The sequence below is a fragment of the Neopelma chrysocephalum genome, unplaced genomic scaffold, assembly GCF_003984885.1.
Source record: "Neopelma chrysocephalum unplaced genomic scaffold, ASM398488v2 Primary Assembly neopelma1_147, whole genome shotgun sequence".
In the NCBI taxonomy this organism is placed as follows: domain Eukaryota; kingdom Metazoa; phylum Chordata; class Aves; order Passeriformes; family Pipridae; genus Neopelma; species Neopelma chrysocephalum.
The window spans coordinates 931836-959800 of record NW_020897809.1 but is presented as its reverse complement, the minus strand read 5'-3'; the positions used below and the strand labels follow the sequence as shown (position 1 = coordinate 959800).

The 27965-nt window shown below is 38.9% G+C and overlaps 1 protein-coding gene across 1 annotated transcript in view; it reads left to right on the top strand.

Annotated features, from left to right (window-relative positions):
- The window catches only part of DOCK3 (dedicator of cytokinesis 3), a 182691-nt gene that overhangs the window by 39045 nt on the left and 115681 nt on the right, over positions 1-27965 (top strand). Inside the window, exons 7-10 of the mRNA XM_027700784.1 lie at positions 13278-13426; positions 18751-18835; positions 26172-26213; positions 27601-27755. Of these exons, the coding sequence (XP_027556585.1) occupies positions 13278-13426; positions 18751-18835; positions 26172-26213; positions 27601-27755 (431 nt within the window). The remainder of the gene's footprint in view (positions 1-13277; positions 13427-18750; positions 18836-26171; positions 26214-27600; positions 27756-27965) is intronic.

Below are 27965 nucleotides of genomic sequence, written 5' to 3'. Positions count from 1 at the left end.
ACTCCTTTACAGCAGAATTATTTCCAACTATTATATTTTCAACATGTACTTGTGTTGCCTGTTTAAAAAAAAATAAAAAATTGTCTACAACAATGGAAATTTTGCAGCCTCTCAGAAATTCAGTACTTTTGGCGTGTATGGTACAGACTTTTTTTCTGAAGACTATACTAAATCTTCCTTACTGCTTGTTATTTCCTATCCTGCTTGCCATGAACAAGGATAAGAGCTTATTCCGTTTCCCTTTCTTGCAAGTTTTGGTTTAAATTATTTTCCTAATTCTTGTCATTTCTAGACTGAAAAGTCAGAGTCAAACCCAATCTTTAAAATGTATCATGTCTTCTGGATGTTCTCATTATTGCTTGAAAGAATTACCTGTTTATCCACACCTTCTCAGTGTATAATAGATAAAAATAGATAAATAAATAAATAAAAGTGAGCACAATGTTCCAGCAGAAGCCTGACAAATAGAGAGTGAAGAAATCACTTTGTACATTTGTGCAGACAAACTGCAGAAGCTGAGTGAGGAGTCAGGCTCTTTATGACTTATAAATGGGTACATGGAGGAGGGTTTCAGGTACATGATTGATAATTGAGGTAATCTGTCAACAGTCTGTCACTTCTGTCAAAAAAAAATAGAACAAAGCCCAGTATTTGCAAACCAAAGCCATGCAAATTTGGAATAGAAATGAAGCCACTTTTTAATAATTAGGGTAATTAGCAATAAATTAATCATGGAAAGCAGTTGTTTCTTTATGACTGATATCTTTAAAACAAGACTGGATTGTATTTTAAATGATTTGTTGCCACATTATCGTAGAGGAAGTATGTTGCAGCAATCTGTGAGCTGGTTTCTATGGCATGTGCCCTGCAGGAAGTCAGACTAGATAATCACAATAATCCTTTATAGTCTTGGAATTGATGAATCTTTAAATCTGTTTAGTCAGGACCAGCTGTGTTGAAAAACAGCATTACTAAAATACAAAAAAATGTGCTAACAAGTAGTGGATGTGCTGCACTGATGTGTTCTGTATTCTTTCAGGCAAGAGGATTGTATGCAAAAGGCTAATGGTTTTTTAGGAGTCTTTCTCTAGTGATGCCTTTCAGGGATGATATGCTAATTCTTGTACCCCTTTAAACATATTCTTTGTGGCTTTTGATGACTTATCTCCTTGGTGAGGACATGCTTTCAGCTATTTATATATAAACTGTGGAAAAGATTGACATTCAATACTTCATTTTTTTTGGCTTACTTATGTTTCAAACACTGTAGAGAACAGCAGATATTTTGGATATCTGTGAGTGGGAGATCACCAGAAATGGTTCAGTTGCTGTGTAAAGGTGTAAGGGTGAGTCAGGAGCTGCTTCTTTTGCTTTAGACACGCCTGGTGTGGCAGTTAAACATCAGCTGTGTGCTGGAGGGCTCTGCCCTGCCAGATGGGCTGGGTTACAGGCAAGAAATAATGCTGACATAATGCTTGACTGTCATTTGTTAACTCCAGGTTTTAACCATTGGCCCTGTGTAGTGATATTTTTTTTTCCTTTCCCTTTGGCTTTTGCCTGTGGAGCGTCCTAAGCCCCAGTGAAAACACCAAACTTCTGCCTCAGAAGGTGACCCTGTTTAAAATGGATGAAAAAAAGCTCGGTAGCTACCTACGCTTCCACGCTAACAGGAAGGCTTTGATATGGCTTTTTGGAATAATGAGATGCCCAAGGTAGAAAAACATGTTTTTGTTCTGATGTTTTGGGATCTTTGTTTGAAATCTATGGTTTTAACAGCTGCCAGCCACAGGTCTGTTACAAATATTTGCACTGTTATTGTCACATACATGGAACAAACATTTTTGAATTGAAGAGGCTGAAATCAATTCTTTATTCTGGGAATTGTACCTGTTTTCTTTTAGCTTTTTATTTGCAGTTCTGCCTCTCATCTCTTAACTATTTTGCTTTTTTATTTACCAAAATCTTGAATATTTTATAGAACAAGAAAAGCAAGTACTTGAAAACAGGCTTTATTTATAATTTACATCCTATTTGCTGCATTCTGCTTTCCTTTTTTTTGTGCTTTTTGTTGAACTGCTGAACTATAATCTATGTTTTCAGTCCCACAGTATTATGGGGTGGCCATCAGCTCAGTGCCAGAGTTTAAAGTTACTGAGCCTCACAAGTTCTTTCATAGGGTGAAGTAGCTTAGCTGGCATTTGAGTCAGTTATTATTTTACCAGTATTTTCCCTCAGGCCATGTGTGGAGCTGCATTTATTGTGAAGGCAGAAGAAATTACTTGTTTATATAAGTCTTACTTTCATGGATCAGACTCTTCTCAACAAAATTTCTGGCTGTTCTGAAACCCAAACCATCTTGTCAGAGTATCTGAGTCGATCAAACACTGCACTGCCATTTGTTACGAGCTGTCTGGAGGCATCATCCCTAAGCCATGGAGATCTCTGCATCTCAGCAGGGCCACCTGCAAGGTCCAGAAATGTCCATATAGGCAGGGTTCCCAAAAAAAGCATGAGCTTTGTGTCCATGACCTGCAGCTCAGACAGAGGCTCCATCAGACGATGCTGGTCGTTGCCATAACTCGTGTCCTTTGGACCTTCCTCTTTAGGAAAGATCTTGTTCATCAGGTAGGAACACTAAAACCCAGACTTGAACACTTAAGAGAGAGGACACTTATTTAGTGAGTAGTAACAGCTGCTGTTTCAGGTGTGTGGATCCCATGACCTGCCCTTTATTTCTCCTCTCCAAAGTAGGAGCATCATAAATGGTTTGCAGAAACAAGAGCTGTGGCTCCTGCATTTTTTTTCCTTTTCTTTTTTTTTTTGTAATAATGGTGGGAGGCATATGTCATGTCTGAGACACAAAAGAGCATTACTGTTAAAAACGTCAATACATCAACATGAGTTTGCATAAATTGAAATAACTTAAAGAGCCATAAAGAATCATTATTCTGAGTAATGAGAAAATCCTTTTCATTTTCTCACAATTTTATATTTTGTATCTGGTGTGTGAATAAAAATAATTGCATTAAAATGTACAACAGAAACAGAAAATTTTTAAACCTGAAGATTTTTAAGTTAGAAGATAATTTGGGTGATCAGCTTACCTCCCAAAAATGCTGATCTTACAAGTAAAGTGGACATAATTTCAGTTCATCTTGGTCTTAATCTGAGAAAACAATTGTGTTGTTTCCTAAGCTCTGCCAAGTTATTATTTTATCTAGACAAAGTGAAGGCTTCCAGGAAGGATCAGAGTTCTGCTAAACACCCGTGTGGGGAAGCAGAAATGGATCAGTTCTCTGTTTAAACTGCGAGGTAATTGAGCTGTCATTTCTCCTGTGAAGGATTTTCCTCTGCTGGACAGTGGTCTCAGATTTTGCAAACCCATATGCTTTTTTTCCTTAGAACTGTTCCTTTGAAATTGAAATTGTCTCTTTTAGAGGAAAGAAATTTCCCGGAACCTGTCTGTGAGAAGCACAGCTGAGATGTTTTTGCAGCTGAACGATATTTAAATGTCTTTACTGTTTTGAATTTACATGAGAAGTTTGTAGTTGGAAAACCACCGAAATCCATTGAGCAGTTTTCTTTAGGGATTCACAGAAACGTTGCAGGACAAACGGTGGCACCGTGCCCAGGATCATTAATTACAAAATGTGCTAATCAAACCAGTTTGCAAATAATGGCCTGTGTTCTAGACTTTATTGGAATAATAGTGTGTGTTTTGCTTGTGGTTTCTTCCTTAACATTTTTAGTGCCCCTAATGCAACTTCAAAATGGCTTTTGGCAAAATCTTCTCTAACATAATGAACTTGTGTTGCACGACCTGCACGAGGATCCTGACAGAGACAGGGGATTGTTGGAGACCTTTAAGCTGACATGTGCTGACCCAATCCTGCAGACTTTGGGGCTTCTTTTGAGGTTCTTTCTCTCTCACTGCTGAATCTGTCAGGTCCAAAGCAGTAATACCCCTTCTAGACCACTGCAATGTCTGAATGAGAATATTAATTTTGTGCCCTGTGGGACACTCTGCGAGAGAAGCTGGGAAAAGGGTGAGAGTATCAGGTTATAGCCTTGAACTCCACTGGATGTGAGGTTCCCTGTTAAGAATGTAAATAGCATTGGAAGAGCAGATGTTTGATTTAAATGCAGTGGAAATGCTTTAGGGAGAGAGTATTTTTCAGCTTTAGGATTTGGCACACCAGTGTAAAGCACAGCTAAAGGGAAACTATTTATCTGACAGAATTTGTTATGTACTGTAATCAGTTTGAATTTCTTGATATATATATTTGTCATGCAAGTTGTAACTTAGCTTGACTATTATTAATTAGTGTGAATGTTAATTATTTATTAATATGACATCAATAAATATATTGTGTTTTTTCAAAATGGAAACCAAACCTTTTAACTCTACTTTAGCACTGATGTGAAAGGCTATATAGTTTCTCTGTCATGCAGAAAATAACCTTAAAACACTGATTTATGAGGAAGGTTATATTGTATTTGCAAAAGAATGTAGCCATTTAGTAATGGGTTGGAGGCTTCCTTCTGAATGTTTTAAGTTCTTTTGCATTTGACTGATGGTAAAAAGTCTACTAAAATATGAAATATAGAGGCTTCCACACTTACTCAATACTGCTTCAGTTTCTTTCAGAGTAAAATCATTTATTACTTCTCTGACACATAAATACCACCAGTTAGTATTGAATGCAGTGTCTTCCTCAAATCCTCCAGATACGTGTCGTTATCAGGTGAAGGCCATACAGTTTTCCCTTTCCCAGTATATCAGAGGATAATTGGCTTCTGCTGGCACTCAGAGTGCTTCCAGCAGGAGGCCTTTGAGTGGCTGTAACAGAGGTTCCAGCAGGAGGTTGAAAGTGCTCCTCTTTCAGCCAGATTTACCAATTTTCCAAGCTTTGTGGGACCAGAACTTCTGGGGGAAAGAGAAATACACTTGCTCTGTTTCAAGACCATCAGTTCTCCCTCTGGAAGACCACATAATGTATTTCAGCATATATCCAGCAAATATATTTTGGGATGTAAAGGGCCATTATGACTGTGGTTTTTACATAAATAGGGGACACGAGCCTGCGAGAAAAATGGAAGGTGATGATATGAGCAGGGAACATTTGGTACCAATTTTAGTTGTGCTTATTAAAGCTCATTCACTGCTGGGACTCATATTTACAAACAAGGAAGGACAGGGTGGGGACATGAAGGTCAAAGGCATCCTTGGCTGCAGTGACCTGGAGATGGGAGAGCTCAGGATCCTGAGGGGAGGGAGCAGGACAGAAAGAAGGATCACAACCTGAAAAAAGATCACAATGGGAAAAAGAAGCTTCTTTCATGTTCTTGGGCTCTTTTCTTGCTGTAATGTCTTTCAGAAGTTTGACTTCATGTAGTCAGTTATACTTCCAAAGAAATATGGTAAAGCAAAATGTATTGCCTTGTTCTTGTGTCCTTTTAACAGTTTATATGTCATGATGAAGCCATTCAAAAATGATGGTAATCATCCTTAATTAAATAGTGAAAGCCTTGCATGTGTGTTTCTTTTTCCTCAGAATGGAAAATAAACTGAAATTGTATGTGCTTACATTTAAGAACGTGTAAGACGTTTTTACTCTTCTGTCCTTAGAACATGAAAACAAATAAGTACATTTAATATCCAAAGGATTTAGAACTGGCTTCAATAAATGTAATGTGGATTGAAAAGGGGTGTTAATGTCACTTGTTTTGCAGTATTATAGAAATGAAGAATTAAACCTCTGCGTTTATCCCCTTCAATTCCATTTCCTTAAGCTTTGTTAAAAGTTTATGATGATGTTAGGAAATGAGGTTAATGTTGCTGTTGCTACTAAAGATTTAGGAACTTCAATTGAATTTCAACAAAGCAATGGTAAGCTGCAGTCTCTGCCACAATCTTGTTATGTAGGTTTTTCCAGCCCTCAGCAACCATCAGTGGCAGCCAGGATAGGGATGGGCTGGAGACAGGGCCACTTTTGGGTATTTACCCAAATTTTCCTCTTCTCGCAGTAATTATCCCACAGAGCCCCTTCTTATTTTTCCTGGAGAAGACCAATCTCCTTTTTTTGCATCCTGTTTTTTCTGTTAACCGAAAAAGCTAAAAAACACTAATTTAGACCCAGAATACCTGTCCTGTTCTGGCCAAGGTGCATTTCCCAATGATGGGGATACAGAATGAGTAACAAAAGCATGTGAATACTAATAGCATGAAGTCAGACACACCAATTGTGTCAGATTTGTTTAAAATTGTTTCTCTAACTGTTAAATACTGTCATCCCTAACTTGTCCCAAGTTCCTGTATTAGACAACTCAGGTATCTGAAGTTGTAAAGAAGGAAGAGATATGAGAGTCAAGATGCACATTTTGACTGCTAGTGAGTGTAATAACTTGTACTTGGCATAAATGATTTTTAGAGTGGAGAAGTTGTGTGTATGGTACTTCATTACTATAAATAAAAATAAATTCTGAATTGCATCTGTAAGTTAGAAATTTAAGTTCTGAGAGGTGATACAAATAGGAGAAAACCTCTCTTCTTGAAGAAGAGCAATGGCTTGGTACTAACCCTTCATAAATACGTTTTTCTTCATAATATTGCATGGAGAGCTCTGAACTGAGATGGGTTGATTTGGGGGGTACAGAGCATTGTGGTAACAGGTTTAAATATTACCCACTGCCCTTCATAGACAGTAATAGAGGTCTTGGGAAAGACAACAGCCCTTGTCAAGGGCAAATAGCTTTGACAGCACCGTCAGACTTGTCCTGACGGACACTTGTTGTGTTCTACCTTAAGTGTTGCCATTGCTGCAGTGTTCCCTGGGTTCCTCTCCATGTGCTGTTTATAGCTGGAAGGGCTGTGGGTGTTCATTTGGTTTGCAACAGGTGGAAGGTATCACCAGGTTTTCGGACATGTTGACAGATAGCTTTGATTTAAGTACACCGTTTCAGTTTTGGAGCAGATCGAATAATTCTTGTTTTCTGTTTATCGTAAAGGATTTTCTAGTAATTGCATTTGATTTTTTAATGTGCAATCCAATGAAGTTCTGAAATTATTTTGGAGGCAGTCCAGTTGTTTTGCTGCACAAAGTTTCCTGTAAAGCATATTAAATACTCCTGAGTAGAGGGGGAGGTTACCACAAGCTCTGCACAGATGAAATGTGTACTACATTTCAGAGAAGTAGGGGGAATAATGAGGGTGAGGAGTTTGCATATGTACTGCTGGTGTGAGATGTGTGTGCAGTCAGCTTCTGTACGATCCAGGGCTTTCTATCACAGACTTCATTCTTCTGAGAATTTAGTTTTATTTTGCAACTCAGGCAAAGCCACAATTCTTGTAGTTTCTCCTTGTTATCAAGAGTGCAAGGAACCTTTTCATGAAGTTACTGATGTAAATTCAAAATATCTTTCAGCTCTGAGCCCAAGGATTTGACTCTTTGGAAGAAGCAAAAGGACATAGTTTATCTAGAAAAAAGTGACTGTACTACTCAAGTGTGGTATATGGTAATTCAGAGACGTCATTTAATCTAATAGAGAGGGAAAGCTTGTAGCAACATCTCTGCTTATCTTGTACAGGCTTTGTTTTGCTATTTTGCCCTGCTCTTGCTTTCTTTATTGATGTTATATCATTCTTTTTACTGCTTAAGTTTCTCCTTTGTCACGTCAGCATTTTAAGCTATTTTACACATTTTCATTGGCAAAAGTCTGAAGAACTTATTTTTTCTGTCACTCTAATTTACTCTGCTTTAATACACACTATAAATTGAAATGCCCTCTGTGAATACAGTAGAGAATCAATTTAAATAGATTTTTATTGGAGTAAATAATTTCTTTTTGAAGCTAACAGCTTTGAATATTCATAGGAGAAAATAAATACTAGTCATGATAATACATCCGTATGAATAAATTGAGAACTAATAAATAGAGACTTTCAGGATAGAAGAATGGAAATAAACCAAAATTGAGGTACCCTCCTTTCTCGGTCTGTTGCTTGATTGATAGGCTAATGTTTTTTATTGGACTTGATGATCTTAGAGGTCTTTTCCAACCTTAGCATTTCTATGATCCAGTGATTCTATGAATATTCAGTGGTGTTCTGTCATAGAAGGGTAAGCTCAAACCCAAACTCTTGTGAGAACTCCAAGATGGCACCTCAACCCTTTGTAAATGTAGTTTGTAGTTTTAATTAGGAGAAGTTGTAACTTATTAACTTTATTCTTGCTTGATGTAACTTTCCCCATTTTGTTGTCTGCATTTTTTAAACTGCTATTAAAGTCCATTTTATTTCTGGAATAAAACAGGAACAGAGGTCTAGGCACACATGTAGAACAGAAGAATATGTGCAATTTGTGTTCCCAAATTGCTTTTTCTGTGGGTACCAATCATGATACCTGTGTACAGTTAACATCTCCCACACAAATTTCACTTCAGTTCCTTTTCCTGTTCCTGAGACATCCCTGTATTGACCTGTAGAGTCTTGACTTTTATTAATCAACAGGCACTTGATGAATACTCTGTAGTGTGATAGCAGATGTTTAAGATTTGCATGGTAATTATATTATAGATTTTGAGTAAGATTAAACTATAAATATTGCACAAATCTATAAATTCCAACAGTTTTACTATAACGTAATTTGCTTAATTAAAAAATCTGGACAAAACTGAGAAGAAAGGTAGGATTTTTGTTATTTCTAGCTTTAGTATTTCCTTTCACGTGCTGATGGTGCTTGCAGGCTTTAATATCTAATGTAGATACCAAAATCCGTAACAAGGAACCTGGGAAAAGCTGCTCACTTGCTTTTATGAGGAAAATAATTTTTTGTGCCCCTCTCCCCTATTATAGCCTAAGGCAATTTTATAAGAAATGTCTTAAGGGACTGCTCTTGAGAGAGGCAAAATCCTGACTTTACAGTAGTGTTAAATGAAGTCATGGTAACAAAATGAATATAAATAGGTCAGCTTCTATACTATACCAGTCTTACATATATTTTCATATTATGAGGCACTTTTTTAGAGGAGAATGGCGAAGGCAGCCTTAGCGTTTCAAAGCCCCATAGGCATGAAAGCAGGTTCAGGTGTGCTCAGTTTGAGTGTCCGTGATTGCCCGTTCAAACCCCCTGTGCTGGGGCTGGGCCGGGGGTCGGCACTGAGGGCTCTGAGGGGACATCCCAGTTCCAGATGGTCCCACAGGGCACAGCTGAACCCTTTTCAAAGCCCCCATAAGCATGAAAGCAGGTTCAGGTGTGCTCAGTTTGACTGTCCGTGATTGCCCATTCAAACTGGGGCTGGGCCGGGCTTTGGCCCTGAGGGCTCTGAGGGCACAACCCGGTTCCAGATGGTCCCACAGGGCACAGCTGAACCCGTGAGTGGGATGAGGTGACCCCGGCAGAGCAGGGACAGCAAACACCCCACAGGCAGTGAGGCTGAGGGGGAGAAGCAGCCCCAGGAACACTGGGGCAGGTGTCCATGCCAGTATCCACATGGGCAGAACCCCTGGAGCAGGGAAAACTGGGAGGAGGAAGGAGAAGCAGGGAGGAGCTGCTATGGACTGGCCCCCTTGTTCTCCAGAAGGGTGGAGGAATTGTAAGTAAAGGAAAAAAGTTGGTCTTGGGAAGAGGGTGGGTTGGGGACAAGGGTTTTTAGGGTTTGGGGTTTTTTTTGTTTCTAACCACCCAATTCTGTTTTAATTGGCAATAAATAAATCCCCGCAAGTGAAGTCTGTTTTGCCAGGGTGATAATTGGTAAATGAGCTCCCTGTGCTTATTGCAACCCACAAAAATTGTCGTTTGATCCCCCCCTACCCTGACCTGTTGAAGAGGGGGACGGAGGGAGCGGCTGGGGGGGCCTGGCACAGGGGAAGGCCCACACCAAATCCGGCCTTTGAACTCCACAGAGTTACTGTGGAGCCATGAAAAGAAAAAATAATATAGCTAGAATTCCCCTTTCTGATGCACAGCTGCACATCTCAAGGTCATCCAAGCACTGATTGGTGTGATTTGTTAGTTATAACAGATCAAAGAAATACAGAAAAGGTTTTTGTATCTGGGGATGGTAAAATAAGGCAACAAGACGTGTTAGAGGACTTCTGCTCCTTGTGAGAAGAGTCCCTGATTCATTAAGGCCATCCAGGTTCTTTGTCTGTGACACATCTTAATTATTACCATAAAAGCTCTGCACAAACACTTGCTTTTATATTCTGGATGCAAAACATTTGCCAAATATGTTTATAAATGCACACAGCAGATTGTTCTGGGTGGACTGATAAAGTGCTCATTGCTTGGGAGCTTGTGATAAAGCCAGATGAAAAATGAGAGGTTAGAGGTTGTATGAAAATGTGCTGTAAAACAGAACGAATGCTTACATATCAGACTGACTTGCATATTTTTTATTTAACTACTAACAAGATGATAAAGTTTCAGGTTTGTTTATAGTGCTACTCTAATTAAAATTGAAGTGTTTTAATACTTAAAATTAGGGGTTTTTGTTTCTGTAAATGTGGTGTCTGGGGTCATCTGTTTGACTTTAATCTTTACACAGGGGTAGGAATCCTGATCAGCTTCGCTTTAGCGTTGAATTTTGAAGTGTGTGGGGTTTTTTGTTGTTTGTTTGTTAGGGGGTTTTGTTTGTTTTGGTTTTTTGTTTGTTTTCTTTGGTTTTTTTGAGGTTTTTTTTGGCTTGAAAGAGAGAAGGCAGAGGAAAGTCATTAAAATATGTGCGTCTCCTTCTTTCCTTCTCACCCAAATGGAGCTTATTAGTCACTGGACTCATACAGTGTGAGGAGGGATGTTATAAACTGATTTTTTGACTGCTTCAAACTCTGTGCCACCTGCAAGCCTGGAATGAAGCCACCTTCAGCTGTGTTCTAGCTCTCCTTTCTCTCTCACGAGTGTTTTCCTTCACTTTCATGGATCTTGCATCTGTGATTCTTCATAACTCCTTCCCTGACATCACAGCTCCAGCTTCCTGGGCTTTGCACTTTCTCTTCCTCCCTTCCCTGCGTGGACTTTGTATCTTCTAGAAGGACACTCTGTGTTTAGCTCTGACTGTCAGTACCTGTGCATTCTGCTTAAAGCAGGTGAAATACTTGTATTCTGTTATCTCATTTATTTGTATTTAATGTAAGTGCTTCTGATACCTTTGTAAAAAATAATGTTTAAACATGACCATAGAACATACAGTAATTTAACCAGCACAGTGTTCTGGACATGAATGCATTGATAACCTTGAACCATCATTACAAGAGTGAGAAAGTGGCTCTTAGCACACTTATTTGGGAAGCCTGAATGTGATAATTTCTGAGCTGATTCTCATGATAATTTCATTGCCAGATGCTTTATTGTTAGTATATACTTAATTTGCTTATTTAATACTCCCAAACGTGTTTTTCTTCATCTTGTGTTAGAAAAAGATAGAACCTTTTCTTGTTCACATAAATAGCATATAGAAATGGATATTTCTCATACCTACTGTCATCTTCAGCTTATATAGCATTTGCCTTTTGACCACATTTAGGGATAAAACCTAAACAAAATCTAGTAATTTTATACTTTTCAGCTATGCATGATAATTTTCCTCACAAAAGTCTTTCAGCCCTTGAAATGTATCTGTTTCTGTTGGATCTGTGTCTGTTTTTCTTTTTTTCAAGCAGGACCAAAACCAGTATTGATGCACAGTTAAAAGATTGTGCATCTTTTCATCTGAAAATTGTTTGATAAGAACAGCAGATGAATCCACTTCCTTCAGCAAAACAGATGTGTAATCAGGTTCAGAGAAATTAAAAAATAGCTTATCAAAAGGGATTGCATTGATGTTTGTTTTCCTAAGTCATGCAAATCTAGTGGTCTTATAGGAAAACAAACTCAAGTAGGTGGAAGTTCTTTTTTCATCTCATCTTTGCTATTTTTGGTAAAACAAGTCAAAACCACTTGCTCTAATAATGTGTTTCAATAGAAAACACTTATGTTTCTCTTTGTGGATGTTCCTCCATCAGACCTAGTCTTGGTAAATGCAGGTGTCTCTGCTTAGAGAGCTTTTATAAAGCACTCATGTACGAGCAGATCTGTGATCAAGGCAGTGCCAGCTTGTGAAGGCTCAATGTCATTCCATCTAGTCAGTGTTTTCCCAAGGGAGACTCAAACATTTCAGGCCTTTCAAAGCAGTGGGAATGGAGCTCAGTTGTTTAAAAAACCACATCCAGCTGCAACAGGCGAGCTTGCTTTTCATCCTGGGATTCATTGCACATTGGCTGTTTTGTGCAGCGAGGAGACGTGACTGTGTAGGCAGGAGCCACTTAGACACACAATTGTGATCCAGCAGATAGTGGAGTAGTTTGGACACACGTCCTTATCTTATGGGTGGCCTTGGTTGTTGGCCCCAGACTTGCCTTTTTGTGGACTTCCCATGCAGTTATTTTCTGCAGAGGAAAAAAAGTATTTCCTCTTCTGTGTTGTTTTGGGGGATTTGGTTTGGTGGGGTTTGGGGAAGGTTTTTTTTTCTGTAATTGAATAATACTAGTTCTTTTGGAAATTATTGTGGTGTTAGTTGTTTATTTTTGGTTGGGTTTTTTTTAAAATTTGTTTTATTCTCTTTACTGATGGTGGTGGTGTGGAGTTTTTTTATTGTCTGTGGTGATTTTTCTCTTTCAAAGTAGTTTTACTGGTAGATTTTCTCATTAACTGCTTTAGTCCCTTTTAGAGTGCAGGTAATGAATATTCATATCTCCCCCTCAACATAAATACCTGAATAAATGTTAGTAATTGCAATATCAAAAATATTGAGAATATTTTTTGTTGGGGTGATTAATTGATGCTGACTGTTCAGAACCATTCAGTTCACTGCCAACTGAAACCAAGCTTTTTCACCTCTCCATCACTATAAATTTATTGTATGTTTGGAATAAGCAATCCCTGCTGTGTATAATGAATCCTCTTCTCTATAGCATTAAGTTCCATCAGAAAATGGGCCTCTTAGCAGATTGAGCCTAAACCTTAGGGATAAGAAGTTATTTAGTTTAAATAGCACCAGTTGACACTACTCTTTGATGTAAATATTTTAAAGCATGTAAAAACTGGATTGATGTTCCTCTAGGGCAATTCAATGACAATGTGGGAACTTATTAATCTCTGTCTCTCTTTCTTTCTTTCTCACACTCTTTCCCTTTCCAAACTTATTAACTCCCCCCCCCCCTTTCCCCTGCTTTTCTCCCTCCCTGCCTCTTTCTTTCTCTCTCCCTCTTCCCTTCTACTCCCAAAAATGTGCCTTCACAGAAGCACAAGGTGGATCTTTTCTACAAGCTGCGGCACGTGATGAACGAGCTCATTGACCTGCGCCGGCAGCTGCTCTCGGGGCACCTCACCCAGGATCAGGTGCGGGAGGTCAAGAGGCACCTCACGGTGAGGCTGGACTGGGGCAATGAGTAAGTACTGCTGCCACCTCATTGTTCTCATGCTTTTTCAGTAGCTTTTATTAACAAAAACCCCCAACACAACGTTTGTTTTCCACAGGTAGAACGTGGGATTATTTGAAAATGGAATAGAACTTTTTGCAGTGAGTTTATTGCACAGTTCTGCTGTTGCTATAGAAGGAGCTGTTTACTGGTAGGCCTTTTCTAAGGCTCTCTGCATTTTTAAAAGGATTAGGTCACTTTACTTACTGTGTATCAGTCTAGGAAATAATAGGGAGGATGTGTTCAGAGCTACTAAACCCACATTTTTTTCCACAGAAATTGGTTGGTGCAAGGAGTAGAGAATCTCACAGTTAACAGGGACCTTGGAGCTGAGGCTGTGATATTTGGACTTTTTATATAATGACATTTCTCAGAGGTTTGGAGTTCCCTTTGTCAGTTCTGTGGTGAATTTGTGGAGGGTTTTTTTTAAAGCCAGGCAACTGCAACACATTCACATAGAAATGGTAATAAATTGCCATTAGACAAAAACTGGCCCTTGGTCAGCATTGTTTGCTCTGAGCTGTGTATCAGACAGGTAAGTTGTCCATGACACACATATGACTCTCACTCTCAGGAATATAGTGACTCCTTTTCCACCAGGAGTGGGATTAGTCCTAATTAGCTTGTGGGAATGGGGAGGAATCCTGTAAGTTGGTGAGTAAGGAACAAAATCCAGTATTTTTCACTAAGCTCTGTTTGACTGTGTTCCTTAGTCACCTCCTCAGATTCTGCTCTGAGGGACATACCTGAAGTTTAGTGAGCCCCCGCTTACATTTCATGTCTCTTGTTGAAAGAAAGCTCTGAAGGGCATGAACAGATTGCATCATCGTTGCTCCGCAGTGCAGAGTTAGATATTTTCCATTCTCATTCCCAGTAGAATAAATGGGAACCAAGAGACTGTTTTTGAACATTACACCTGCCTGTTTTTGCTCAGAGTTTATGGATGAAATTAGCAACAGGAAGCAGCAAAAATGTTGTAAGAAAAAAGATGAGGAGAGCAGAGAGCAGTGCAGCAATGAAGAGGATAGGTTGTTCTGTGAGGCAGCTGTAGACTTTTCTTTAATGTAAAATCACTAAATAGGAAGATCATTAAGACTGTAAGTTAAATCTAATCTGTGACAGTTATGGAGAAGCATCAGTGAAATCAGTAAATATAAGTGTGGTCATGATGATGTTCATCTGCTCAGGATGCTTGTGTGGGAAAAGAAGAACAGGTATTGAACTCCCTAGAGAGAAAGGTACAAAATATCAGAGATACCTGCAGTATTTAAATTTAAATGTCTGAGAATTGGAAGGTATATCTGCAACATTACTCTTTTCCATAGAATTTCTGGAAGAGTTCTTCCACTTTCTTCTGTCTCCCCTCTCTGAGTTTTACCATAAAACTTAGGACCATCTGTCTTAATCTGCTAAAAAACCTGATGATTTTCATATGTATGTTCACACAGTACTGCCCTTCCTCAAATATTATAATAATGTTCATTGCTTATTCTGTCATAATGGAGATTTGCAAATAAAATAAATGAAAACCATTGTTATTAACATGCATTGTTATTGACTGAGAAGGTTGAATACCTGCAGTTTGAGCAGGGCTGTAAAAAGGTAGAACCACCTAACAAGAGATATTCCATGACCAAGTAGCTTTCAGGAAACAGGTAATCTTACACATCTAGTACGTAGTGTTTGCTAATTTAGTGAAAAGCTACTTTTATCCTGACATTGGTCATTACTAAATGATATTATTTGGGAAAGAGTGATGCAAATGTGAAATGTTTGGCACTTCCTGTCACCACCAGAGAGGGGTGGTGGATTTTCAGTTTGTTGAACTGGTGTCATTTTCCCCTAAATACACTGACAGTATTTCTGGAAGCCATTTCTTATTTGTCTAAGAGAAATAAAACAATACTAAATGAGGCTTTCATATACTGAGAGAAGGAATCCAAGGAAAATTGGTGGCTGCAAAATTAAAGTGGAAAAGATCAAGGTAAAATGGACATTTTTGGAGGAAAGGGAACGAGATCGTGCACAATGCAGAGATATGATGAGCTCTCCCCATCTGTTCTTCAAAACTGGATGTTCATCTTAAAGACCTTTTTTTTTTTTCAGTCTTTAGACATATTGCTGCAAGGTTCTTCTAGGAAGAGTTGTTAGGACTTGTGGTTTTATGAATTCTAAATGCTGTAGAGTTTGTGTTGTAAATAAATGACCATACTATAAATTAGGATCATTCTTCAAAATTGCCATTAAACCCAGATTGATTTTCTCTAGAAGCCCAGTTAACATTGTGTCTTCATCCCTTTCAGTATTGGAAAGGTCTGTGATTTTGTCAGTGGGTTTGTTTTTATATTACTTGAGAGAAAGGTATGTAGAGATTTTAGGTGGTGGATTTCTAAATTATTTTCTCCCAAAGAAAGGAAAATTCTAAAGACTTGTATGTAGAAAAGGGAGAATGTCTAAATGTCAGGTGGAAGTATCCCAGGCATGTGCTATCAAGAGGTAATTCATGGGTTTGGGGATATTTTGTAGGTATAGTGGGTAAATATTTTTGAAAGGCGGTTCAGTGCGAAGGCAGAATAAAAGAGCACGAGAATTTGCTTGTAAGAGGAAGTATTGTGGAGAGGGGAACTGTCAAATAAACAAACCAGCACATTATGTAATTTTTATGCATGCTATGTTTTGGAGAAATGCTGCTTGGCAGCTGCTGCCCCCAGTATTTGGTAATAGAGAGTGAAAGTGGGCCACTGCCTGTCGTTGCTGTTCCAAGCATTATGTTGTCAGTCCTGCACAGACTAAAAAATAATTGATACAAATTGAATGTATAAAGCTGAACTTGCACCTGCACAGCAAATGACAGCGTGTTGGTACCACAGCAAAAACACCTTTATTTGCAGGGAGCAAGTATTGTGCAGGATTAACATAGTATTAGAGAATGAGAATCTTCTGGGCTGAAAATCCACGGTGTTAAGGGATTTAACTAAAAATAGGATATTAGATAAGTTTCACAGGGATGCTGCTGCAGTTGTGTTGAACATCATTAAGTAGAAGATAATACGTTTGTCATGTATTGAGTAATGAGTCCAACCACTGTTTCACCTCAGTTCTCCAGAGAGTTGGAATGATGCAAATACAACTATGTCAGGCTGGGATTGGCTCTGCCAGGTTTTCCTGAAGAACTTTGTTAGAGCTTTGGAGCTGCCCTGGAACTGTAGTGCAGGGTCAAGTGGGTTTGATAACGTTAGTAGGAAATTATTTGTTCTTATCTGTGTGTTGAGGAGAAATTCCTTTATCAATGTACTTTAGGGGTGGGGGTGTGTGTACACATGTGAATGACGGGATATTTTGGAAGTTGTTTGGATATTCAGATTCAGGAAAAATTCTGTGAATGAATTTGATGAACATTAACATTTTTTTTAAAAAACTTTGCAGTGATCTCTTACTGCCTTTACCTGTTATCATTTTTATAAGTAGGCTCAAATGGCAGCTGCAGTTAAGGATTACCCGGTGCATTCTTGTTTTAGTCTTTTTCATTTGGTTAATAGATACAGTCATTTGCATCTTTGCAGCTGCAGTTTTCAGATGCTGGTCCTGAGCCGCAGATAACTTGTGTTTGATGGGTTTAATCAAAACAAAACGTACAGAAGGTGTAAAACAATCACTTTCACAACGGGACATTAGAATTTAGAAATTGGTATTTGACATGAAACTGCACTGAAGAAGGAAAACGGTTCCTTGTTTTTCCATTGAAAATATAATTGATTTTGGCAAAGAACTAAGAATGTGGAAACTCCAGTTTTGTCAGTAGGATATTTTAATGACTGTACAGTGTTGCCTAACAGTTGTTTGCCAGCGAGGGAACCAGGGTTGAGCTATATTTTGAGATGTGATGGTTTTAGGGATATAAATAAAGAAGGAAAATTGCATTGGGCAAAGTTTCAAAAAGAACTGAGGAGTTTGGAAACTTCTGGGTAAAACGTTTCAAAGTGCCGTGGTGAGCAAAGGTAAGGGAGCTTCTCCTACAAACCTCTGGTTCTCCCTTCCTGTTGTTTTAAGCCAATTGCTCAGAGAGAGACACTCTATTGCCTGCAGCCTTGTGCTTATTGCTCCATACAATTACTCTGCAGTACCAGAGAGGTTTTTTCCAATAAAATTTTTCATTTGCCATCAGGAACAAGTCTGTGCAGAATGTTTCCCTCTCTGATTACAAAATTAAATTGGCTTTTGCTTTTCTTTTGTAGTTAGTGACAGGAGTGCAAAGGTAGTTTGTGAGGGCACCTCTTGTGTAATTTTTTTTTCTTTAAGACTATTAAGAATTTCAGTATAAAGTGTCCATACGTGAAGAGTCAGTTACATAAGACAAAAGCAGGAAAATGGTTAATTCGTGTGTTTCTTTAATTTACTCCTAGTGAGTGTGTTGAGAGTAGATTTTTATTGTAATGCTCAGAACTCTTTGTGCTTCACAACCTGGTGACCCATGGAGCGAAACTTGGGTTTTGTCACCTTTAAGGTTGTCTTGTTCTGCAGTTTACAGTTATTAATTAATTGTTAGCAGTTTTTCATTTATTTGTCTGGATGAAAAATATTATTCTGTCTGCTGCTCACATGCAGCTGTGACCTGAACTGTTGCCTTTACTGCTGAATTCCTTAACCTAGTCATCTTTTTTGCACTGAGATACTTTTTTTTCATAGTTTATATATTTGATTGGAACCAACATATTCTGTTCAGAGTAATTAAAAGATTTTTGTGTGTGTGCTACAAATACAGATTAAAGTTCTTGTTATTGCAGTTATTATTTATTATTTAGAAAAAATGCTAAGTTTGCATAGTGATGAAGTTGGGGGTTAAGTTGTACGAACACCAGGAATATCAAAGCAGCTTCCCAAGGCTCAGGATCTATTTGCACATTTGAACAGGGTTGCTAATGGAACTTTTTCATTATTTGGTGAAGGAACTTACTCAAATACTGCAGCAGAACCCAGAGTACAAGCTTTATTTGCCTGCAGTTTTCCCATGTTTGAAATCACCTTGTTTTGGGTACTGCACCAACATGTTGCCCAAATGCCTCACCCTGCAGTAATTGCTGGAGCTCCACTGAGGTCAGGGAACAAAAAGTCACAAGTTCATAGTGGGATTTTGTTTGATAATTAATTTTATTTAGAAGGGTTGTCTGTTTATTGATTCACAATTGCAGGAAGGCTGAAGTAGTTTAGTATTTCCCTGTCCCTGTAAGCACATGTAGCAGGTGACAGTGAACACTGTGTTACACTCACCACTGCTCCTTCCTTCTCTTTTGCAGACACCTGGGCCTGGATTTAGTTCCTCGGAAGGACTTTGAGGTTGTGGATTCAGATCAGATCAGTGTTTCAGATCTTTATAAAATGGTAAGAAATCCGTGGGAGACGCCTCTGAGTTTTGACTATGGGGAGGAAAAAAGGGGAAGTTTTTATTCTTCACTCTTCCATGTTTTCTTGAATGGTGCTGTAGGCTGAGTCTTCTTCATTTGTATCCTGACCACCAGAACAGTGTCTCTGGTACCCTGAATTTAGTAAGAATGAAGCACCTTTCTTTTGGAAGTGGCATGCTTAGATACATTTGAAGGCCAATTTATAAAGTAACATGGTGTGAAAACTGGTGAAGGTTTCTCTGAGTCCAGAATATCCGTGAAGAGCTGGTGTTTGATTCTTTCAGGAGATTTGGGAATGAAGAATTAAGTGAAAAGTCTGCTTTTAGGAGTTGCATAGATGATAAACACCTTTGCCCTGTTACAAAGATTTTTGATCTCACAGAAGAGGGAAGGGAGACCAGTGAATAATTAAATTTAAGCACAACTAATCCTTGAATGTTAAGGCCATCTCTGTTGTGTGGCAGTGCCCTTTAGAAAACACATGTGGTGCATATGAATAAGAATATTTGGGTTTTCAGGTGAGGTAGTTTAATTCCTTTACTGGAGTAAATTCCAAATTCTGTCATTGTTACAGTCCTATAGTGAAGTTACAATTGTTCTGGAAATGTGAATTGTGCCATTAATGAACTGTAAAGTCATCAGTGTGTGTTTTACAAGTTAACTGTGTTTGGATTCTTTGTTAGTAGGAATAATACAGGTTTGGACTGTGTAAAGGGAGAAACAGCATGTAATGTTCAGCATGTAAACAGCATGTAAAATTCAGGAAAGTGAATGAAAACCCTTCCTCAGATGCTGTTTTATCTAAAAAAGCCCCAAAACAACACAAACAAAAAACCTGAGCAATTGTTTTATACAGCTTCTCAGCTTAATGTCTGCCAAAGAAAACAGTGCCTTTTCTACATAAGTACTCTTATAGTGCCACTCACTTCTAGTAAACTTTTAATTTTCTGTTTAAAAATGGATTTGACTTTTGGCTGTGTAAAATTGGGGAGTGATAGGTCTGTGTCTAGGTGGAGTTTTTTGATTTGAAACATGTACTTCTCCATAAAACAAAGGCATGTTTTGTAAGCAGTCTGATGCTGTTGCTGATTGGGATTATTTGCACCATTTAACAGTGGATTTCATGGAAAAAAATAAGAATTGCTACTTAAGAAATATGGAAATGCATCACTCTGTAGCACTAATTTTTAATGTTTGTTCCTAGCTTGCCATAGTCTGAGGTGAGTTTGGTGCTATCACAGCAGAGTTTTCCTTCAATACAGTATGGAAATAACTTGGTACCAAGTTCAATCAGTAAGGACTTGGAGAGTGCAAGATCAGTTGCTAGCAGGATTGGTTTATTACTCAGTGTTTCATTCTGCATGTTTTTTTACTCTGAATACTCGGGGTACTGCAAATAACCAGTATTTATTGTCAGAGCAGTCTGATTATGTCACTCAAATCCTGAAGAGAATGTCCTCAGCACATTGTGCTGCTCCATCCTGGGCTGGTATCAGGACCCAACCATTAGTCACTTCACACTTCACTGTTACTGCAGTTTGTAGATTCAAGAAGACAGTGCTGTCTGATCACATCTACCTCATGTCAGGAGGCAATTTCAGGAACCAAAGCAGCTGAAAAACTGTTGTTTTTGTAACACAAAATTTGTTAGAAATTGATGGAAGGGAATACTGGTGATTTTAGGTAGTTAAAGGTTTGGGGTTTTTTATGTGGTTTGGGGATTGTTTTAATTATTTAACAAAACCGCAGGGTGAGAATCCTCCTTACTCCTGGCAAAATACTTAAAGGATTCTCAAATGAGCAATGAGGTTTCACATTGTACGTTTGCAGGAATAGTTGGGAGAGCCAAATTACTTTCTCCTATTTGCAGAGTTGTAGAATGTTAAATGTAACAGGGGGAACAGTCTTGTGTTGGCAGAGCAATGGGGAGGTAACACACCAGCCTTTCCTCTCTGTCACAGTTTGGTGTCAGGCATTTTGTACCGAGCCATTAGACTTAGCATCACTCTCCTTGGTAAATTTTCAGTCTTCAAATTTGAGCATGTTTTTTAGCTCTCATGTTTCATTGCTAAGTATATTTGTGACTACTGTATGATACTGTGTTCATCTCCTTGTCAGAACTGTTGTGCTTTGGGGCCTTGTCCATCCTGTTTCTCCAGGTTACTCATTATGAAGCAGAATGCCAGTGGCTGCAGGGCGAGCAGCATTTGTCAGGAGTTGTTGCTTTGCTCCTGAAGGAAACCAAATTGCCCTTTTCGTATGGCAGTGTTTGTGATTTTTACCAATATGACAGAACACTTAAAAAATTTGTATTACTTTTGAAATGGTGGGAAAATATGTTCTCAGAATTCTGCCACAGAGCTCAGTGCTGGAGTTGCCGCTGGATTGAAGTTGTCATTTAGGAACACGAAGTCCTGCAGAATGTCAGAAACACTTGGATGGCACTTTTTAGTGAAAGGGGTTACAAGACACAAATGTCTGAAGTTGTTCCAAAAATTGGAAATGTTCAAAGCTGGTGATTAAATAGGTTTAGCTGTTTTATAAATTTATTGACTTGGATGTGTGTCTGTGGGAGATGCATGAAAGGCACAGCTGTTGGCTGTGTAACTGCTACAGCTCAGCCATTTCTTCCAACTGTATGAAAGAAATACCATAAGTTTACCAGAGTTCCTAATAAATAAAGTTCCTAAATAAATAGTTTCAAATTAATGCTGCCATCACCTCATAACTGCTTATGCTTTATTCAAATGGAAAATGTGATTGGTAGGAAGGCATAGTTATAAAACTTGAAGATGATAATTCAGTTGCTCAGAACTCTGGTAGAAAAGGAAACCAGCTGGATGCAAACTGTGCAGGAAAGCACATGAAATCTCATTGTGTTTCAGTTTTGGTTGTTGTTTGTGTACATTTGGTTCTAAACCCCAGGAAGAAGTCAGATGAGAATATGAAGATAAAAAGCAGTTTGAGACTGACTTGGTAATGATGAGATTCACTTACTAAGCATTGTCAGGAAAGGGAGGACGAAGAACAACACTAAAAACTCATATTGGTAGATAAGATATCCTGAGAAAGAAGTTTGATGGGAAGAGAGAGGTAAGGAGAATTGATACCTGTTTCAGTAAATTAAGAACCACAAGATTCTCACTAAGAAGCGAAGTTGGATAAATTAAGAATTCTTTGTTGCCTTCAGTCATTAGACTGAAAGGGATATCGAGGTTACCAAGAGCAAGAATAGAAGAGCAGAATTGTAGAAAAGTATAGTAGAATAGCACAGATGAATAAATAAAAAAAATAGAAAGGCAACGCACAAATTCGGTATAACAGGCAAATATGGTCAATTGTATCAAGAAACAGTTTTATATAAATAATGTGGTTGTAATTGGGAAACTAAAGAAATGTTTTATAGTGGGGGAAACCAGTTGGCACACGGTGCAAGAAAATACTGTGGCATTTATTGTCCTTGCCCTGCTGAATTCTGTTAAGGTGGTAACTTTATGAAGTAGTTATCAGTTCCAGGGGATTGAGAATTATATACATGTCAGTTGGGATGTCTAGAGAAGCCACATCAGACATGTTGGGGATAACCACTGGAAAGGTGGATAAGGTTCCAGAATGCAGAAAGGGCAAGCAAACTTTACACCTTAAAAAGTGTTGGAGGAAGAGAAGCTACTAGTTTTGTGCCTGTAAAAGATTCTGGGGATAAAAAACATTAATTATTTGCAACAAGAAGGTGAGTAACAGTGAGCATGAACTTCTTCAAAGTAGGCAATTTTTAGAAGTTACAATGTACTTCCAGAACAAAAATAAGTCTAGTGGATAGAGGAAAAGCAGCTGATGCCATATTTCAATTTTCATAAAGGTTTTAAATGTTTGGGTTTTTTTTAATTGGAATTCTCCTAAAGTCATTAGTTTTAGATGAAATTACCATAAACACAGAGCTAATTAGAAAACCCATACTCAAAAAAAAAAAGTGAAGAATGTTTGTCAATAATTTGATTAAATAGGAGGAGGGATGAATCAGCTGAATTTCATGTTTAATTAAGGACTAGATGCTGAAATAGGGAGCCTGCTTACTAAATATGTAAATTCCACAAAGTTGGAAGTAGTATGTCTGACTCTTCATGGGACTAAAGGGTCAGAATTCCAAATAATGTAGAGAAATTGAAGCAATTATACAAAAAGTGTAGTCTACAAGTGAGAATTGTCAATGCAAGGTTTGAACTTCTGCAGTTGATTGTTCTCTCTGAAGTACAGGCTGGGACACTACAAGCTTAAGTGGTTTTGTAGAGGAGATTTGAGTATTATAATGGAGTCATAAGCTGAATTAATTAATCTTTTCATCCTAATGATGGACAAGACAAAAATCAGTGGGCTGAAGTTACAATAGCGAGGAATCAGTTTAAGCATCAGAAAGCACTTCGATAAGGAAAGATATACTGAACATCTTATCTGTTCAAGTTTGCACAACTTTACCAGGCAACTCTCTTTTGGGAAAAATAAAACTGATTTATTTTTTTTTCTAGAAGGAAGATGGATAATTTCTTAACAGTCCTATTTTTATATCACCTTGTCAGACTGTTCAGGTTGGAAGGGGCCTCGGGGGAGATCTAGTCAAGCTTCCTGCTCTCAGTGCAAAGTCAATATTGAATTCAGACCAGGCTGCTCAGAGCTTTGTCCTGTTGGATCTTGAAATTCTTCAAGGAAAGAGATTAAGTCCTTGCTCTAATGCTTGGCTGCCTGGATGGGGTTATTTTTTTTCCATGTTGGAAAGTTGGGATATCCCATGTTGTAGTTGATGACCACAGTATTTTGGCTGCTGTGAAGCTCTGTAAAGAGCCTGTCTCAACTTGATGGTAACTTCACGGTTATAGGAGGGCTACCCTCAGGTCACCTACAAACCTTCCCTTCTCCAGACTCGGAATGATGCATTCCCTCCATCCTCCTCATACACCCTGCACTCCAACTCCCCCTGCTCCCCTGTCCTTGGCTGAGCTCGGTGCCATATTTCAGCTGGAGTTGACTCAATGCTGAGTAAAAGGGGATAAATGTTACCCTCAGTGACAGTGGCTCCATTCCTGTTAATAGAAGCAGTAAATTGTTGAAGGTCCTTGCTGCCAGAGTTCTCTCTTGACTTATGTTTGCCTTGCTTTAGTGGGACCCTGCCAGTCTGCTGCCTCCAATTTAAGGCCATCTGGGAATTGATGAGACTGCAGAGGTCTCAGGGCAGACCTCTAAAGAATACACACCATCAGCCACTGCCTTTGGAGCCTGACAATCCAACTGTTTATTGGGCTTTTTGGACCAGTATAGTCAGTCTACCCATCCAGGTGTACCTTTGTAACATGGATACAGGAATGCTGTGGTGAGGGCCTTGCTGAGCAGAGGATAGACAACAGCCACTAGTCTTCCCTCATCTACTGATCAGGTCATTTTACACCAGAGGAATCACTTGATCCAGTATGATTTACCCTTGGTAAATCCACAGTGGCTACTTTCCATCACCCTCCCATCCAAGTACCCAAAAATGGCTTCCAGGAGAGCATGTACACTTTGGGCACTTTGCTTAGCAAGGGTATGTAAAAGTAACTCAGTCAGTGATTGTATTGTAACAGCATGGTCCTGAAACATAAAAGCAGTTAGTGAAATCTAATATTTTGATTGTGGAAAAATATAAAACCTGATTGTTTTTTTGGCCACTTACTGTTACAGATTTACCTCAGTGTGCACTCTGTGAGCAGCTGTGTTCACTGAGGAAATTGGAGCTCTTCGGACCACATCTCATATTTATGTTGCTTGAGTTTCTCACCTACTTTTTTACTTGGATTTAAAGATGAATTTTAGTCAAAAGAAGCCAGGACAGGACACCTTGAGCAGCTTAAATAACTGGTCTTTTCTATGCCAGCTGATTCTGAGTGGTTGCAGGTGCCAGAAGATTCAATACACAACTCAGCCACCTAAACTTAGAGGGTTTCTTGACATTCAGATGATGATGCAGTAGTTAGACAAACAATGGAGCTGGAGATCATTATCTCTTTTACTGACGGTGTGAAAGAGTACATTTTTATAACTGTGAATGTAAACAGATGTCAAAATAAGCCATTTAGAATCAGAGTTGTTCAGTTTGGAAGAGACCTTTAAGATCATTGAGCTCAGCCATTAATCCAGCACTGTCAAGGCCACCACTAAACCATGTCCCCATGTCTACACGTGTTTTGCATCCCTCCAGGGATGGGGACTCCACCACTGCCCTGGGCAGCCTGTTCCAGTGCTTGGCAATGCTTTCAGTGCAGAAATTTCCCCTCATATCCAATGTAGTAGTGAGGGGACCAAAACTGAGCCCAGGATTCAAGGTGTGGCCTCACTGGTGATGGATACAGGGCCCTTCTTGGCAGCCAATCTGCTCCTTATGCTACAGAGTGTAAATGTTTGGTCAGAATAACGTGTTGGGTTTGTAATAGAAGGGGAGAGAGATGGGCCAAATGAAGAGAATGTTTAAGAAGATGTGGTAGTGTCAGTGGTAATATTTCAGTTTAACATGCTGATGTTGAGATGATGAGCAGGGAACGGGCATGGCAGAATCATTAATGATTTTTTAAAGCTCTCTGAAACCTTTTCATTTTAGATTAGTATTTAAATCTCCCTTTGGAGATTAAATGGGTTCAGTGAGTCCTGCAGTCCATTTTCTGATTATAACATCTCCTTCTAGCATGAAAGGCTTTAAATACAGGATCATCCTCTGAGTTCCCCTTTGGACATGTAGCTCGTTATGCTGATGCTTCTTTCCAGGTGTTGGGCAGCTGAAACTGTAGAGGAGTCTTCAGCCATTTATCAGGATTTCATCTTCTCATTAGAGCAAAAGGTTAAAACAAAGTCTAAAATCCATCTTTCGTTCTAGATGTCTGATTTTTTTTTTAACAAATGCACCTTTTCGTAGATATACTGGTAGATGAGGATTAGTGGTGAGGTATCTCCCTGTTTAACAAGAGAACGCATGGATTATACAGTACAGGGTGACGAACTCTTGAGAAATGGTATTACTCTGGAAATTCTTTCTAGCTTGTGACTGCCATTTCCTTTAAAGGTTAAGGTAAACACCCCTGTAAATTGAAGTAGTTAGGCTAAGAAATGGCTTAACTGAGAAAAGCCTTTAGGAAAACTAGTGGTCTTGTGAGTGATGATATACTGTGAAAAAAGACCGTGTAAAGTTGGTAATAGTTTTAAAAGGCGTATTTTACAATTACTGTTTTAATGCTACACAAATATAAATATTACTTTCAAAAAGGTTTAAATTTTACTATTTTGTGTCTCCACAGCATTTGTCAAGTAGGCACAGTGTCCAGCAGAGCACGTCACAGGTAAATACCACTCACATTGAAATTTTTTATTGTTTTTAAGTGTATGTAAAGGTGTGATGGAGATGATTGAGTAAGTCCCTACCCCTAGAACGCTTCCTCAGAAGATCCTCAAATATTTAAGTCACTAAGGTCCTTCTTCAAATTCCATTAAGTTCTTTTTTCTTTAGCTCTGACTGTTCTTAAGAGATCATCTTCTGTAGAGAGATCAAAAGCCTCACTCTGCCTACGTGACTCTTCTACCTGCTGACACTTGGCTTAGTGGCTTCTGCCTCACATACCCTTTCTGTAGTAATGTAATCCATTCCTGGTCGTGGGATCTGCCTTTGATCTGTACAGAAGTCTGTGCTTCCATAGGTGCCTGTCCTTAAAAGAATGAGGATTTACTTGGTTTTAATTGAAAATCCAGAACAAAATTCCTTTTAAACCAGTACAAATCTTGAGTTGGAAGGCTGGAAATTTTAAGATTTTCTTTGTTGGTGTGTACCTGTCTAGAGAGCCTCATGAGCTTAGGGTATTCATGCAACTTGTTTATCAAGATCAGCATAAATAGATGCAAAGGGGTATAAAACTAAAAGCATAAATTTGCTTCTAATTATCCCCCCTTGTTCCTTGGGAGCAGAGCCTGCCTGCCTGACTCCCCCCTCCTGTCAGGGAGTTGCAGAGAGCGAGAAAGTCCCCCCTGAGCCTCCTTTTCTCCAGGCTGAGCCCCTCCAGCTCCCTCAGCTGCTCCTCATCAGACTTGTGCTCCAGACCCTTCCCCAGCTCCACTGCCCTTCCCTGGACACACTCCAGCCCCTCAGTGTCTCTTTTGCAGTGAGGGGCCCAAAACTGAGCCCAGGATTTGAGGTGTGGTCTCACCAGTGCCCAGCACAAGGGGATGGCTACTGCCCTCATCCTCTGGCCACATAAATGACCTCTGTAAATGAATTGTAACTGCTAAAAAGAAATAATGGAATAAATGTTATTCTTAAAAATGCTTTGAAGTCCATCTGCTTTAATGGAAATTCCACTAAAGTCAATCTACTTTAATTGGAAATCATCAGGAACCACCCTAGCACATCTTATTATTATAGTTCATTTTCACTACCAGAATAAAGCCAAAATCTGAGAAATATGATTGACTTGGTTTACTTGATAAAATCAAATTTCAAATGCATAAACCATTCATTTCGTATCTACTTGGTTATCGTGGTTTCTCAAACTGTTGAAATTATAAGTGGAAAAAACAGAGGAAGAAAACTTACTCTAGCACGTATCTGAGGCAGAATATATTTGAGATTAAACTTTGATGGAGAAAGGAGAGCAGAATCTCAGTTAAAATGATCAAGTTGGTCACGTGTCCTTTGTTTATGGAGAACCACAGGTGATTTTGCCTGGTTTTGGTTAGGTGGACACCATCCGTCAGCGCCACGGGGAAGCCTGTCGCATGCCAGTGCCTCACCACTTCTTCCTCAGCCTGAAGAGCTTCACCTACAACACCATTGGAGAAGACACAGATGTCTTTTTCTCTTTGTACGATGTCCGAGAAGGCAAACAGATCAGGTAGGAGTGTGTCAAATAACTAAAAAGATTCCTAGGGAAACAGTTATGTACAAAAGATACACATTAGAGAAAAAACCTGTGCTCTGTTCCTGTGACACAGCTGAAAGGACAGAGCTGGCAAATCATAAGTTGCCGGCCCTGCAATGCACACGTGGGAATATCAGTAACAGTGGTCTTTGCATGTGAAATTTAGGGAAGCATTAAAGGCAC